This window comes from Borostomias antarcticus, assembly GCF_949987555.1.
Source record: "Borostomias antarcticus genome assembly, chromosome: 2".
Classification (NCBI taxonomy): domain Eukaryota; kingdom Metazoa; phylum Chordata; class Actinopteri; order Stomiiformes; family Stomiidae; genus Borostomias; species Borostomias antarcticus.
The window spans coordinates 25,379,286-25,394,285 of NC_140235.1; the positions used below are offsets into that span (position 1 = coordinate 25,379,286).

Here is a 15,000-nt window from a genome sequence, read left to right on the forward strand (position 1 = left end):
GGACAGAGACGCACCGGGGGAGGAGGGGGAGGGGAAGTAGTCTGGAGGAGAGCCGTTGTTCGTTACCTGGGGGAGAGGAGGGGAGGGGAGGAGGAGGAGGAGGGGAGGAGGAGGAAGAGGAGGGGAGGAGGAGGAAGAGGAGGGGAGGAGTGGGTGGTGGAGGAGGAGAAGGAGGAGGAGGGGAGGAGGAGGAGGTGGTGGAGGAGGTGGTGGAGGAGGAGGTGGAGGGGAGGAGGAGGGGAGAAAGAGGAGGAGGAGAAAGAGGAGGAGGAGGATGGGAGGAGGTGGTGGAGGAGGAGGAGGAGGGGAGGAGGTGGAGGGGTTGAGGGGAGGAGAAGGAGGAGGAGGATGGGAGGAGGAAGACAGGTAAGCATTTGTCTGTAGGCTGGTCAGAAGGATGAAGAGGAGGAGCAGACAAGGGAGGAGTAAAGGAGGAAGAGAGGAGGAGAGGAGAGGCCAGGAGGAAGACAGGAGAGGCGGAAGAGGGGAGGAGAGCAGAGCAGGAAGAGAGGGGTAGATGAGACAGGAGAAGAGGGAGAGAAGGAGCAGAAGGATAAGGAGGAGGAAGACAGGCGAGAGACTGACCTCGGCGCTGTAGCCTTCCTGGGTGGTGAGAAGCTGAGGGGAGGAGAAGCACACATGAGCCAGGACACAGCAGAGAGAGAGAGAGAGAGAGAGAGAGAGAGAGAGAGAGTCCCATCACATCTGTTACATGCGCTTCAGGGGAGGGGGTCAACGGGAGGATGCTCGGGGTTAATATCAGTCTAGGGGTCAGGGGTTAGAGAGCGAGCCTACGTTTCTCTCGTCTGCGTTGTAGTGAGCCCTCCTCCACAGCTCTCTCTTCCTCTCCGCCAGGGGAACGATGTCACTGGTGATGTCACTGGTGATGTCAGAGCACACTAGCTCCTCTCCCTCCCTCCCCTGTTCCTCCCCTGGCACCTGGAACACACATTTATGCACTCATTCGTGTGTGTGTGTGGGTGTGTGTGTGTGTGTGTGTGTGTGAGAGAGAGAGAGAGAGAGTGAGAGAGAGAGTATGTGTGTGATAGAAAGAGAATGTGTCCATTTGTGTGTGTGTGTGTGTGTGTGTGTGAGAGAGAGAGAGAGAGAGAGAGAGAGAGAGAGAGAGAGAGAGAAAAATACAGAGAGATAATGTGTGTGTGTGTGTGTGTGTGTGTGAAAGCGCACGCGTGTGTGTGTCTCACCAGGGGCTCCTGCAGCCAGAGGCGTATAAGTGTTGCCAGTGTGTAGTAGAGCAGGAGGATAAGTAGGGGGTTGGCGTAGTGATGCCAGGAGAGGTCAGGGTTCACCCTCAGGGCCCAGGGCCTGGAGCAGTCAGCCTGCACCACGGACAGCACGCCAAACACGCTGGACACCCCAGCAGAGAGACCACAGCAGGTATCAGCATAGCACACAGAGAGACCACAGCAGGTATCAACATAGCACACAGAGAGACCACAGCAGGTACTGTATCAACACAGCGCAGAGAGACCACAGCAGGTATCAACACAGCTCACAGAGAGACCAGAGGACCTACGATGTATGGACGGACAGTGTGAAGAAAGACAGACCTCACTGGGAGGGAAAGATGGGGTTAGTAGCCTAGGTAGAGCCGCACAAATAGTAAACAAATGGTAAACAAACAAATTAACAAGAAAGGGCATTTACAAACACTGTTGAACACAAACTACAACACTCTACAACATATATAAACACTCTAGCATACATGTGCGCGCACACACACACACACATACACACACACACACACGCACACAAAGCCCGCCGGCTTCTGGGGCTGCCATCCAGCCAGCTCCGATGCCATTGTAAACACTCACACCAAAACCATTTGCTTCTAATTTCAGCTTTTCTAAATTTGCTTTCTCCCCCCCCCTCCCCCACCAGAGAAGCTTGGCGTTGAGGCTTGCATACTTCTGCTCCACTCATGTGTCCTCAGAACCAGCTCCTCGCCACAAACCTACAATTACAGAGCTCACACTCGCCCTCCGGGAGGATTGTCAGAGACATGGCTTTTGTTTTACCCAGACGCAGCTCAGCTCTACCCATGCCCCTCCCCAGCCCTGCCCCAACTCTGCCCCTGCCCTGCGGCTAGCTTTGGGAGAGGCACAGCAGAGGCTGGAGGATGCGGGGGTAGGAGGGTTGGGGGAGAAGGGGGTGGGGGGTGGGGACGGTGTTGGTTGGTGATGGCAGGTCTAGGAGTTAGTCTGAGAGACCAGCTCCAGCCCAATGGTGAAATGGAGTGACTGCGGTGGAATTAGGACAGGAGCTGCTGTCTGAAGGAGCTATAACACAGGACAGACTTGGAGCTCCGCCTCACTTATTGTGTATCAATCTATCATGTCTCTCTCTCTCTCTCTGATTCTCTCTTCCTCCCTCTCTCTCTGATTCTTTCTCTTCTCCCTTCCTCCCTGTCTCGCTCTGTCTCTCTCCCTTTCCCTATCTTCATGACTCTGTCTCTCTCTCCCTCCCTTTCTCTCTCTCTCACTCTCTTTCATTCTCTCTCCCTCCCTCCCTTTCTCTCCCTCTCTCCCTCCCTCTCTCTCTCTCTCTCTCTCTCTCTAATCTGACATTATCAACTACAGTAGCTACATGACCCATGGCATGGAGACAGGCTCTGGACTGTACAATGTCCAGAATTGATTGGTGTGCTGAATAATACCGAGTGATTTCATTGGCTGTTAAACCTCAGCGATGCTCTCCTGGGCAATAAGACAAGAGGGGGTGAGGTTGTTCGCCAAACAGGAAGTTCTACTGTACTGCTGCTGCTTCCTGTCCATAAAGATAAGATACACACACACACGCACACATGCACAGTGTGCGCACACACACACACACACACACACACACACACACACACACACACACACACACACACACACACACACACACACACTTGAGGGGTACCTGGCATAAGTGTCTCCTGGGGGGATGAGGTCCTGGGGGGTCTGCAGCTGGTACAGGTAGAGCACCAGCAGGTGGCCAGCGCTGAAGATGGCCATGAGCACACACAGACAGCTGAACAGCAGGGGGTCGAAGGTCATACACAGCGACCACCAGGTACACAGAGCCAGGAAGACCAGGAAGTAGACAGCCGAGGTCAGAGATGGCAGCATGATCCCTGGAGGAGGGGGTCAGGGGTCAGGGATCAGGGGGAGAGAGAGAAAAGCAGGGGAGAGAGAGAGGCAAAGGAGAGAGAGAGAGAGAGAGAGAGAAAGAGAGAGAGAGAGAGAGAGAGAGAGAGAGAGAGAGAGAGAAAGAGGCAGGGGAGCGAGAGGGGGGGGGGGCAGGGGAGAGGCAGGGGGGGCAGGGGAGAGAGAGAGGTACAGGATGAGAGAGAGAAGCACGAGAGAGAGGTAGGGGACAAGAGAGGGAGAGGCAGGGGACGAGAGAGAGAGAGAAAGAGAGAGGAAAAGAAAGAGGAGAGAAGAGAGAGAGGAGGGGGAGAGAAGAGAGGTTGATGGATGTGATGAGTTGTCCAGTGTAGACATGTAGACTGTGCGTCTTCATGAGCCAGACAGAGGAATTGATGAGAAGCAGAGGTACTGTCTCTATGGACATGTCAGTAAGTCTGTTATTACTAGCTGCCCTTTAAGAGTCTAGTAATAGTCAAAGTAATATGATATAATAATACTAATAATATAACAGCAGTGAAATGGAGTGTGTGTCGTACCTGTGAGGCCCAGTAATACTGTTACCACTACTTTCCCTGCTGTGGTAATCAGATTGCCAATGATCTCCTTTAGTTTGGACGCCATGGCTGCCATCTGACGAAGAATCTTCATCTTGGTACTTTCCTCCTCCTCTCCGTCCTCCTCTTCCTCCTCCGTCATCCCTCCATCCTCCTCCATCTCAGAGTCCTCCTCAAACAGCAGCTCCTCCTCCAGCTCCTCCTTCCCCTCCTCCCCTTCCTCCTCCTCCCCCTCCTCCTCCTCCTCTGCCTTTTCCTAGAGAGGGTAGAGGAGAGAAGGCTGTGACACACATACTGGTACGCCTCCCTCTAATGGTACCTGTCCTGCTAAAGATCCGGGGTCACTGCCTGGTCAGTCACACGTCCACAAAAGCAGAACATCAACGATATCAGTATCTGCTCTCCTCTCCTCCTTCCGGCCCCCCTCATCTCTTTGCCACCCCTCTCTTCTCCTTTGCTCCCCGTTCCTCTCCTCTTCCCCCATTCCCTCCTCTTCCTCCCTCCCCTCCTCGTCTCCCCTCCTCTCCTCCCCCCTCCTCTCCTGTCCAGACAGCCTCTGCCAGGGTGTGTGAGTTGATTATGAGGGGCTGTGTGTCATGTTGAAGAGCTTACTAAATAGGTTAGCAGCAGCTGAATGAGTGTATGGCGCAGATCAAGATGGATGTTGCCTGGTTCAAAGTGGGAGGAGAAGGAGACGGGACAGTTTCACATCAAACACAGCGACCAGACTGAATGGCTCCACACAGGCCACACACACCAACCTGCAACCAGCCAGCAGTCAGTCACACACACCAGCCTGCAACCAGCCAGCAGTCAGTCACACACACCAGCCTGCAACCAGCCAGCAGTCAGTCACACACACCAACCTGCAACCAGCCAGCAGTCAGTCACACACACCAGCCTGCAACCAGCCAGCAGTCAGTCACACACACCAGCCTGTGACCAGCCTTTAACCAGCCCGTAACCAGCCTGTAACCAGCCCGCAGTCAGCAACACCCAGAAACCAGCCTGTAACCAGCCTGCAACCAGCCACACCCAGCAGACTGTGCAGAGTACTGGTCATATGGTGTAGACTGTAGAGCTTTCTGATCAGTGTAGACAGCAGTGAGCGGGCCAAGGGCAGCAGTGTGGTGAGGGTGACGGCTAGGGTTGGCTTGGCAGCAGTCAGGACTGGGGGAGCTGGCAGAGGAGTGGGGGTGTGCCAGGCCCCCCATAATCCACCCAGCTGGTCTGGAACATGGCTCTGTAAACATCTAACCACGCAGAGAACAGAGCAGATGTCTGTGATATATATATACTGTACGTCCACATAGTCTTGCCTGCTATGTCCTGTGCTTTGACGCAGTAGACAACCAGCCAGACACAACAGAGAACCAGGCTGACCAGTAGATAACCGGTCAAAGCAGAGAATCAGCCAAACACAACAGAGAACCAATCAATCAATCAAGTTGGATTTATATAGCGCCCTTCATGATACCCAGAGTGCTTTACAGAGTCCAGTATTCATTCAGACACAGTCATACCGGTGGTGGTAAGCTACATCTGTAGCCAGATGTAACCTACATCTGTAGGGGCAGACTGACAGAAGTGTGGCTGCCAATCAGCGCCTCCGAACACCACCAACATTCATACGTTGCATGTCTTTATGATGGTGGGGGAAGCCGGAGTACCCGGGGGGAACCCACGCAGTCACGGGGAGAACATGCAAACTCCACACAGAAAGGACCTGGAACGACCGGGATTCGAACCCAGGACCTTCTTGCTGTGAGGCGACAGTGCTAACCACTGAGCCACCGTGCTGCCCAGGCCCAACCAGGCAGACACAGTAGATAACCAGGCTGACCAGTAGATAACCAGTCTGACTAGCCTGACCAGTAGACATCTAGCCTGACCAGTAGAGCCCGGCTGACCAGTCGAGAGCCAAGCTGACCAGTAGAGAGCCAAGCTGACCAGCAGAGAGCCAAGCTGACCAGCAGAGAGCTAGCCTGACCAGTAGAGAACTAGACTGACCAGTAGAGAGCTAGACTGACCAGTAGAGAGCCAAGCTGACCAGCAGAGAGCTAGACTGACCAGTAGAGAGCCAAGCTGACCAGCAGAGAGCCAAGCTGACCAGAAAAGAGCTACAGTAGCCTGACCAGTAGAGAAGTACCCTGACCAATGAAGAACTAGTCTGACCAGTAGAGAGCCAAGCTGACCAGTAGAGAGCCAAGCTGACCAGTAGAGAGCCAAGCTGACCAGTAGAGAGCTAGCCTGACCAGTAGAGAAGTACCCTGACCAATAAAGAACTAGTCTGACCAGTAGAGAGCCATGCTGACCAGAAAAAAGCTACAGTAGCTTGACCAGTAGAGAGCCAAGCTGACCAGAAAAGAGCTACAGTAGCTTGACCAGTAGAGAGATAGCCTGACCAGTAGAGAAGTACCCTGACCAGTAAAGAACTAGTCTGACCAGTAGAGAGCCAAGATGACCAGTAGAGAGCCAAGCTGACCAGTAGAGAGCCAAGCTGAAAAGTAAAGAGCTAGCCTGACCAGTAAAGAGCTAGCCTGTCCAGTAAAGAGCTAGCCTGTCCAGTAGAGAACCAGGCTGACTAGTAGTGAGTACACTCTAATCACTAGACTGATTCCCCTCGAGGGTCTGGGGCCTGACTGACTCTTGTCACCGTGATGAGGTAATCTGGCATATCTGATTGGATTAAAGGAGCAGTCATAACTCACAGACACACACACGAGCACAGACAGGTATGATGAATGCGATCTGCCCCAGGCAGACATATACTGCTAGTGTTAGCAGGGACATAGTCTGCCGCCTTTAAACCACGGTTCAACTGTGGTTCAACCATGGTTTAACTAGCTGGATGCTGCGCAGACAGATACGGCGTGTGTATCTGGTCAGGTCAGCCCTCACAGTGTGAGCAGTGTGAGTGGGAGGGGGAGGGGCGGTGCTCTAACTGGTCAGTCATAAAGGAGGCCTTCAACACCCAGATCAAACCTCTCCATGTTTCTCTCTCCATTCATCTCACCGCTACCCCAGAGATGAATGAGCTCTCTGTGAGATCACACACCTATCGCTAACTCTCCTGACACACGCACACACACAAGCGCACACACACAAGCGCACACACACACACACACACACACACACACACAAACACACAAGCACACACACACACACAAGCACTCACACACATAAGCGCTCACACACCCACAAGCGCACACACACACACACACACACACAAGCGCTCACAAACATAAGCGCTCACACACACACACAAGCGCACACACACACACACACACACACACACACACACACACACACACACACACACATACACACACACACACATACACACTGTGTATCTATAGAGACCTGTCCAGAGAGCTCCTTATACAGTAACTTGGTGGTGTGGTTCTAATCATTCAAGTCAAGGTGTCAGTGAGTGATTGTGTGTGTGTGTGTGTGTGTGTGTTTATTTGTATGTGTGTAAGAAAGAATTGTATGTGAGAGAGTGCATGCATGCGTGTGTGCATGCATGCATGTGTGTGTGTGTGTGTGTGTGAGTGTGAGTGAGTGAGTGAGTGTTTGAGACAGTGCATAACTCCACAACAAGGAACACTTGGAGAAAACGTGTAACACGTCCCCGGAACCTTTTCATAAGGGGAGAAGGGTAGTTTGTGAGAGGTGGGGAGAGGAGAAGAGAGGAGGAGAGGAGAGAGGAGGGGAGGGGAGGAGAGAGGAGAAGAAAGGAGGGAGGAGGAAAGGAGAGGGAAGGGGAGGAGAAGGGAGGAGAGAGGAGAGAAGAGGAGAGGAGGAGAAATGAGAAGAGAAAGAAGTGTGAGTTTGGTAGCTGAACACACACACACACACACACACACACACACACACACACACAGAGGGCAGCAGCAGCTAACTGAGTCCAGATGTGTTTTAGGGTTGTGGAATGCAGCAGCAGGATTGTTAATGGAGGCTAACAGACGATTAGGAGGAGCTGCTGTGCCCGGCTGACTGACTGTTGCTCTGACTGACTGATGCTCTGACTGACTGTTGCTCTGACTGACTGTTGCTCTGACTGACTGATGCTCTGACTGACTGTTGCTCTGACTGACTGTTGCTCTGACTGACTGATGCTCTGACTGACTGTTGCTCTGACTGACTGTTGCTCTGACTGACTGATGCTCTGACTGACTGATGATCTGACTGACTGTTGCTCTGACTGACTGATGCTCTGACTGACTGATGCTCTGACTGACTAATGCTCTGACTGACTGATGCTCTGAACAGGTCTGTTAGACGGACCGCAGCCAGGCTCTAGACAGACCGGTTTCTACTGGCTCAGACAGCTGCATGATGGACGTCTGAACCTGTTGGAGATCAGAACATTTCTCTACATGATGGACACATGACAGATGATGGACACCATCACTAGTGTGGATGACAGACAGACAGACAGACAGACAGACAGACAGACAGACAGACAGACAGACAGACAGACAGACAGACAGACAGACAGACAGACAGACAGGTAGCCTTGACTGGTGTGTGCTAACATAGAGCTGAAACTAGACCAGGGGAGACAGGGTAAAAGATGGGGAGAGGAGAAAGGAGAGGAGAGAGAGGAGGATAGAGGAGAGAGGGAGGAGGAGAGAGGAGAGCATGAGAGGAGATAGGAGAAGAGAGAGGACAGACGAGAGAGGAAGGAAGAGAGGAAGGAGGAAAGAGGAGAGGAAGGAGGAGAGGAGAGAGGAGAGGAGAAAGGAAGGAGAGGAGAGAGGAAGGAGGAGAAGAGGGAGGAAGAGGAGAGGAGAGAGGGAGGAGGCAAGAAAGAGGATGAGACAAGAGAGGGGAAGAGAAGCAGGAGGAGCTGCTATTCTAACCCTAACCCAGAAGGGCTTTTTAGTACATGGTTTCAATGTTACTGAGATGTTGTTACATATCGCATACCAGCCGTGAAGAATCAGGAATGCTTTCTAGTGGAGCTGGAAGAAAGTGAGAGAGAGAGAGAGAGAGAGAGAGAGAGAGACTACAAGGACAAGGGAGGGAGTGTGGAGGAGAGTGGAGGAGGGAGGGAGTATGGAGGAGGAGACTGGAGAAGCAGGAGGAGAGTGGAGGAGTGTGGAAGAGGAGAGTGGAGGACAAGAGCAGGAGGGACCAATATGTTTTGATAAGAACTAGCCACTCTTTAATTGTCCCCCACCCAGTGAAATCGGGGCGGGGCTTGTCCATCACACTTGGTGCTCACCACAATTAATTTTAACCATTGCCAAGTGAAAAAGTGTGGAAAAGCGTGCTCCAACCTCTGTGGTGTAAGTGGGGTGCTGTAGCCTCTGAATGTGTAATCAGGAAAAGTGGACAAGCCAGGCCAGCACTCCCAACTGGAATAATCAACTTTTAATCTTTATTGATCTTATGCAAGCCACATAGCACAGACGTTTGGGGTCAGGCCCTTTCTCAATGTCTGTGGCCAGAATGGAGAATATTTCCAGGCGACTTAAATAACCTGGCTGACACAGCAGCCTCTTCAGGTGCTTCTCAATTAGTTAATTAGTCGAAACAATTAAGTCCGACAAAATGTCAAACCATTAGTGAAACAGAAGTTTCAGGATTTTACAGAAAACACGACAGGGCTATTTCCTCATTTAAACCACTGGGTTCTAATGTGTCCAGACAATGTATCCAAAAGCATTCTCTCTGGAGGAGTAACTTCTCCCTGTCTCCACCCCTAGGTGGGGTACTGACCGTTTCAATACCCATGTATCTAAGGTCCCCTGGTGTGTGGTTGTGGCTGCTGAAATTCCTAGCCATTCCTAGCCAGACAAGAAACTCACCGAGGTGTTAGTTGGCGTTCTGACATATAATTCGCCATAAAGTAAGATTCTAGTTAATCTGGAAAGGCTTTTTTAAATATTTAGCATAGAACTATTTAGTTGCAGCACATACGTGTGTAAACTTCCGCAAACTAGGTAGCCTAGCAACATAAACAATAACAATAGCTACCGTAAGTAGTTCCGCTTCCTGAATCCCCTCTGCGGATTGATCTACACATCTACAACGGTCACTTCAATACAAGTCAATGGATTTCATAAAATGATCAATAAAACCCTACAGGATTCATACTTTGCGTCGAATTTGATGTCAGAACACCAACGGACACCAATTACCCCCTCGGTGAGCTTCTTGTCTTTGAAATCGAGAGTTTAACATGTTTTTGAAAGATTTTTCAAGGTGCCCACCCACATCCATTGTATGACCAAAACGGTGGTAGAGCAATTATCAGACTTTCTCAAAAGTGCTAGTTTTGTCAACATTTTGATCTGAACCATTGTATATGATCATAAGTAACCTTAAAACAGGGCTAAACATGCATTTTCCCTTTACTACTCCTTTAAACTGAGATGTGATTGGCTATGGATTGGGTCGTGTGATTGGGTCTGGTGAGTTGTGGCGGGATGTGGTCTCCATTTTTATGACTGACAGTTGGGGTGAGTTTAACCCAGACAAAACATTGCAAAACATTGTTTTGCTATGTTTTCCATGTGGAATGACACGTTTTCTTTGTGTTACCCAATCAGCAGAGTGTTCCAACACGCCACCGTTTAACGTTTGCTACGTTTTGTCGGGGCTGAACTCACCCGAGGACACCTGTTAATCACTGGCTAGGACCACACCCATCATTACACCTGTCAATACTGCCCGGGACCACACCCATCATTACACCTGTCAATCAGTGGTCAGGACCACAATCATCACTACAGTATTTTGCACTATTTCACTAATGCAAATTCCTTTTGATCGTAAATCTCTCAAGAATACAGAAAATAGTGTCATCCTCATTCATAGTCCAGGTATATTTCGGTACTTCTTGAATACTTATTTCAGCATTTTGTAGCGCACTGAAGATGTCGCCATCAGTGTCTGTGTGTGTGTGTGTGTGTGTGTCTTACCTGTCCCTCAGGTTCAGCCTCAGTGTTGCTGTGTAGTGAGGGGTCTGTCTGGGACTTGTCCTCCAGCCGGAGACAGAGCAGCCAGGTGACCAGCCCTGCCACCAACATCCCGATGTCTGGGATGAACACACGGATCCCGTTCCCAGCATCCGCACCCCGCACACTGGAGAGACACACACACGCACACACACGCACACACACGCACACACACACACACACGCACAGAGAGAGCAGAAGAAAAGATTAGTTAGGGAAGGGGGAAACGGGATGGTCATGCTTTTTTCATTTTAGTCCAAGGGAGGGTTACTGTTTTTAGGGGAGGGTTATACAAATTTGAATCAATCAAAATAAAATAGTTTCTTCAGCTTTTTGGAATTCGGCAAGCTGTTTTGTATGACCCGGTGAAGCTATCGTTTCTCTTTGGCTGCCCTATCAGTCCATCTTTGTGCTTGGCCTATCCAGACAGTGGGCGTATACAGCAGCTGGTGAATTAGTGGTGCTCTGGGTAGATTCAGCCACTCGCGAACAGAAACCGACATGTGGAACCATGTGGATGACTCGATTTTAACTTTGCGTTCAAGTTGTTGAGTAAAACCACATTAAAATGAATATTGCCTACATGTATTTGGTGTATTTCAATCACTCGGGAAGAGTCAAAGAAAAATATATTTCTGTCAGAGGGAGGGTCATGCATTTTGATTTCCGAGCACTCTAAAGTCCTCCAGTGACCCCCTCCCATAAATTTTGAACGGTTCCTTTAGGATAGGGTAGATATGTTTACCTTAAACTCTGAGGAAAATACTGAATCTGCATTGGTAGTCCGAGGTGTGATTAGTTGGGCTGGTTAAAGTATAAACATTTTTATTGGTTTCATGTAATACAGCACAGTAATTAGTTTGTTGTTTATGGTCTGAATTCCAGTTGAGTAGATATGTGGGGGAGGGTTCTCCCAGTGGCCTAGTATCTGTAGAGAACATGCCTGCAGACTCCCAACTACTCACAATATATCTGGATAAACAACAACAAAAGCACGAAGAGCCTGCCCATCCATCTGTCTGTCTGTCTGTCTGTCTGTCTGTCTGTCTGTCTGTCTGTCTGTCTGTCTGTGCGTCTTATTGTCTGTATTTCCTTCTGTCTATCTGCCGGTCGACCCAATTGTCTGTCTGTCTGCTTGCTCATCTGTTTGTCCGTCTCTCTGTCTGGTTTACAGGCTGGTTTACATGTCTCTGCACCCACCACACCTAATAAACCATGTCTCCACTAGAAATACATAAATATGGTCATTAAAACCAACATGAAACCTCCAGGGGGCCCAAGCAGCAGAACAACAGCCCAGAGGAGAGGAGAGGAGAGGAGAGGAGAGGAGAGGAGAGGAGAGGAGAGGAGAGGAGAGGAGAGGAGAGGAGAGGAGAGGAGAGGAGAGGAGAGGAGAGGAGAGGACAAGAAGGGAGAGGAGAGGATGGGGGAGGAGAGGGGAGAAGAAGGGAGAGGAGAGGAGAGGAGAGGACAAGAAGGGAGAGGAGAGGATGGGGGAGGAGAGGGGAGAAGAAGGGAGAGGAGAGGAGGGGAGAGGAGAAGAGGGGAAAAGAGAGGAGAGGAGGGGAGAGGAGAAGAGGGGAAAGGAGAGGAGAGGGGAGAGGAGGGGAGAGGAGATGAGTGGAGAGGAAGGGAGGGGAAACCAGAGGAGAGGAGGGGACAGGGGGGAGGTGGTGTCAGGTAAGTCAGTTTTAGGTGGACCTCCAGGAGCTGCTGGGGCGTCAGTCTCTAAACCAACATTAGTCTTCCTGTGGCGCAGCACTGCAGGAGTCCTGGGTTCAGATCCCACCAGCCAGGGGGTGGGGACTGGGGGGCTTTGAACTTGGGGTATTGGCTCCATAAAGTTTAGCATGCAGCAGACGGAGCTAGTTAACGCTCTGGAACAATACCAGCGGACCAGCTCTCAGTAATGAAGCGTGTGTGTGTATGTGTATGTGTGTGTGTGTGTGTGTGTGTGTGTGTGTGTGTGTGTGTGTGAGTGCGGATGGGCGTGTGTGTGTGTGTCTTGGTCTTTCATCTCTGCAGATTGTTAAATCAGGCTAGCGGGGCAGGGAGCTGCACATGGCATCAGTCAGGCCACACAAATCACCCCAACGCTCCACTGGTCTACAGTCTGTTCACAAACATCCCCTACTATACTCACTACAGTGTCTGTCTGTCTGTCTGTCTGTCTGTCTGTCTGTCTGTCTGTCTGTCTGTCTGTCTGTCTGTCTGTCTGCCTGTCTGTCTGTCTGTCTGTCTGCCTGTCTGTCTGTCTGTCTGTCTGTCTGTCTGTCTGCCTGTCTGTCTGTCTGTCTGTCTGCCTGTCTGCCTGCCTGCTTGTCATTAACATACATCATGAGCGAAACTGTGAGAAGCTGGTATACCATGACATGTTCAGTGATGTTATCATAACATTTTCTATGGCAAGGAGTCACATTTCTCTATTTCACTTGTCTGTCAACCAGCATAGGACAGCAACCTGGGCAGCATCCATGTTTAATTGTGTAAGCTATATCAAAACCATTCCACATGAATAGCTGTCAATTTGAGGATTTAATGTGACAGTATGACAAAGAAACGATCTGTCTGCTTGCCTGTCTGTCTGCCTGCCCCTCTGTCTGTCTACCTGTTTGCCTGCCTGTCTGTCTGCCTTCCTCTGTCTGTCTGTTTCTCTCCTCATAGTCAACAACAATGACTACAACAGCAGCCCACAGCTTTGAGTGCCAGGATGAAGGCTGAAAGCAATAGAACACCTGGAGAGTTGTATTAACAGATCCTAGATGATCCGGTAGACACTAACCCCTTGTCTCTCCCAGGATCCTGTTTCTACATGTTCTACTGTGCGCGCGCACACACACACACAGCATACACACACACACATGCTGCCCAGGGATCACAGTCAATTTGTCACTCATTTAGTGTGTGTGTGTGTGTGTGTATGCGTGTACATCTCCAACACAGAGCAGATTAGTGTCCCATTAGCGCTAATTAAAACATTCCACAAAGGCATGACAGCACACGCTACATGGCAAACACTTTTTCACACAGTTGCATCCTCTTTGGACCCACAATGCTCTGCTCCCCTGACGGAACACATCAACCAGCTGGTCCCTCTGGTCTGCTGCTAATCCAATCACGCCTCTACAATGTTCCTCTGTTTTTATGGGGAGGGGGGCGGGGGGCAGTCAGTGGTGCTCAGATTCAACCAGCAGGAGGGTTGAAGTAGTAGAGACTCAGTATGACAGTATTAGACTGAGACTCAGTATACTGTAGCATTATTACACTGAGACTCAGTACAGTAATATTAAATCCCATTCAGACATAGAAGGGTTTCCATAAAATTCTAGGGAATTTACCTGTTAGGGGGCATGTATGAACAGGATTTCACAGGAAATCTGCACAGCCAATTTCCTGTGTCAAGACCTGGTATAATTCCCTGGAGCCTGTGGGGAAGGGTGTGTTGTGAACAGAAACCGTTACATTACCGGATAGATGAGTCTGGCGAAAGACACGAAACACTAGGGATTTCAGGTGCCACTGGAAGTTCCAAAATTCACTCAAAGGAAAAAACAAAGAAAATGTTGGTCGACTGATATAGCCGCCAACATTATTTTTCTGACCAAAGGTTTTGGGCATCTTTTTTTCCCTCTGGCCTATTTCCAAAGTAACTAACTTTTGTTATTGTTTAATTTAACTTTTGTTATTCGGCATAAATGGCATAAACGATTCGTTATAGTATTTTATTAGGATATATTAATTTTGTATTTTATGTAGGCCTGTAGGCCCAGTAGACCGGTTCCACTCCGATTTAAAGTTTGCCTTGGATAGATTCCATATAGCCATATTCAAGACTCAGTACAGTGGTATTAGACTGAGACTCAGTACAGTGGTATTAGACTGAGACTCAGTACAGTGGTATTAGACTGAGACTCAGTACAGTGGTATTAGACTGAGACTCAGTACAGTGGTATTAGACTGGATCTAGATACCAGCTTGTTTAGATGTTCCAAGCTGTTACTAAATAGGTCAAGTGGGGAAAAGTCCAACTGAACTGACAAACAAAAAAAGAAGAGAAAGTTTAACTTGAGAAGGGCAGGGAGGGGGGGGCAGGAAGGGGGGATGAGGGTCAGGGGGACGGAGAGAGGGGGTCAAGGGGGTGGAGAGAGAGGTTCAGGGGGGTGGAGAGAGAGAGTCAGGGCTAGGGAGAGAGTGAGGGGGAAGTGGGCATTAGCGGGGCCGCAGGAGGGGGTCAGGGGGGTGGAGATGGAGGGAGGAGGTCAGGAGAGGGGGTCAGGGGGGTGGAGGGAGGAGGCAGGGGGACAGAGATGGGAGGGTGGAGGT

General features: G+C 50.3%; 1 protein-coding gene across 1 annotated transcript in view; it reads right to left on the minus strand.

Moving 5' to 3' along the window:
- The window catches only part of LOC311321988 (piezo-type mechanosensitive ion channel component 2-like), a gene marked incomplete at both ends in the record, with an annotated part of 57,018 nt that overhangs the window by 19,694 nt on the left and 22,324 nt on the right, over positions 1 to 15,000 (minus strand). The window contains 7 exons of the mRNA XM_084454001.1: positions 1 to 66; positions 586 to 618; positions 796 to 939; positions 1,206 to 1,368; positions 2,923 to 3,136; positions 3,689 to 3,929; positions 10,642 to 10,804. The exon at positions 1 to 66 is cut by the window's left edge and continues 234 nt beyond it. Coding sequence (XP_084310127.1) covers positions 1 to 66; positions 586 to 618; positions 796 to 939; positions 1,206 to 1,368; positions 2,923 to 3,136; positions 3,689 to 3,929; positions 10,642 to 10,804 — 1,024 coding nt within the window. The remainder of the gene's footprint in view (positions 67 to 585; positions 619 to 795; positions 940 to 1,205; positions 1,369 to 2,922; positions 3,137 to 3,688; positions 3,930 to 10,641; positions 10,805 to 15,000) is intronic.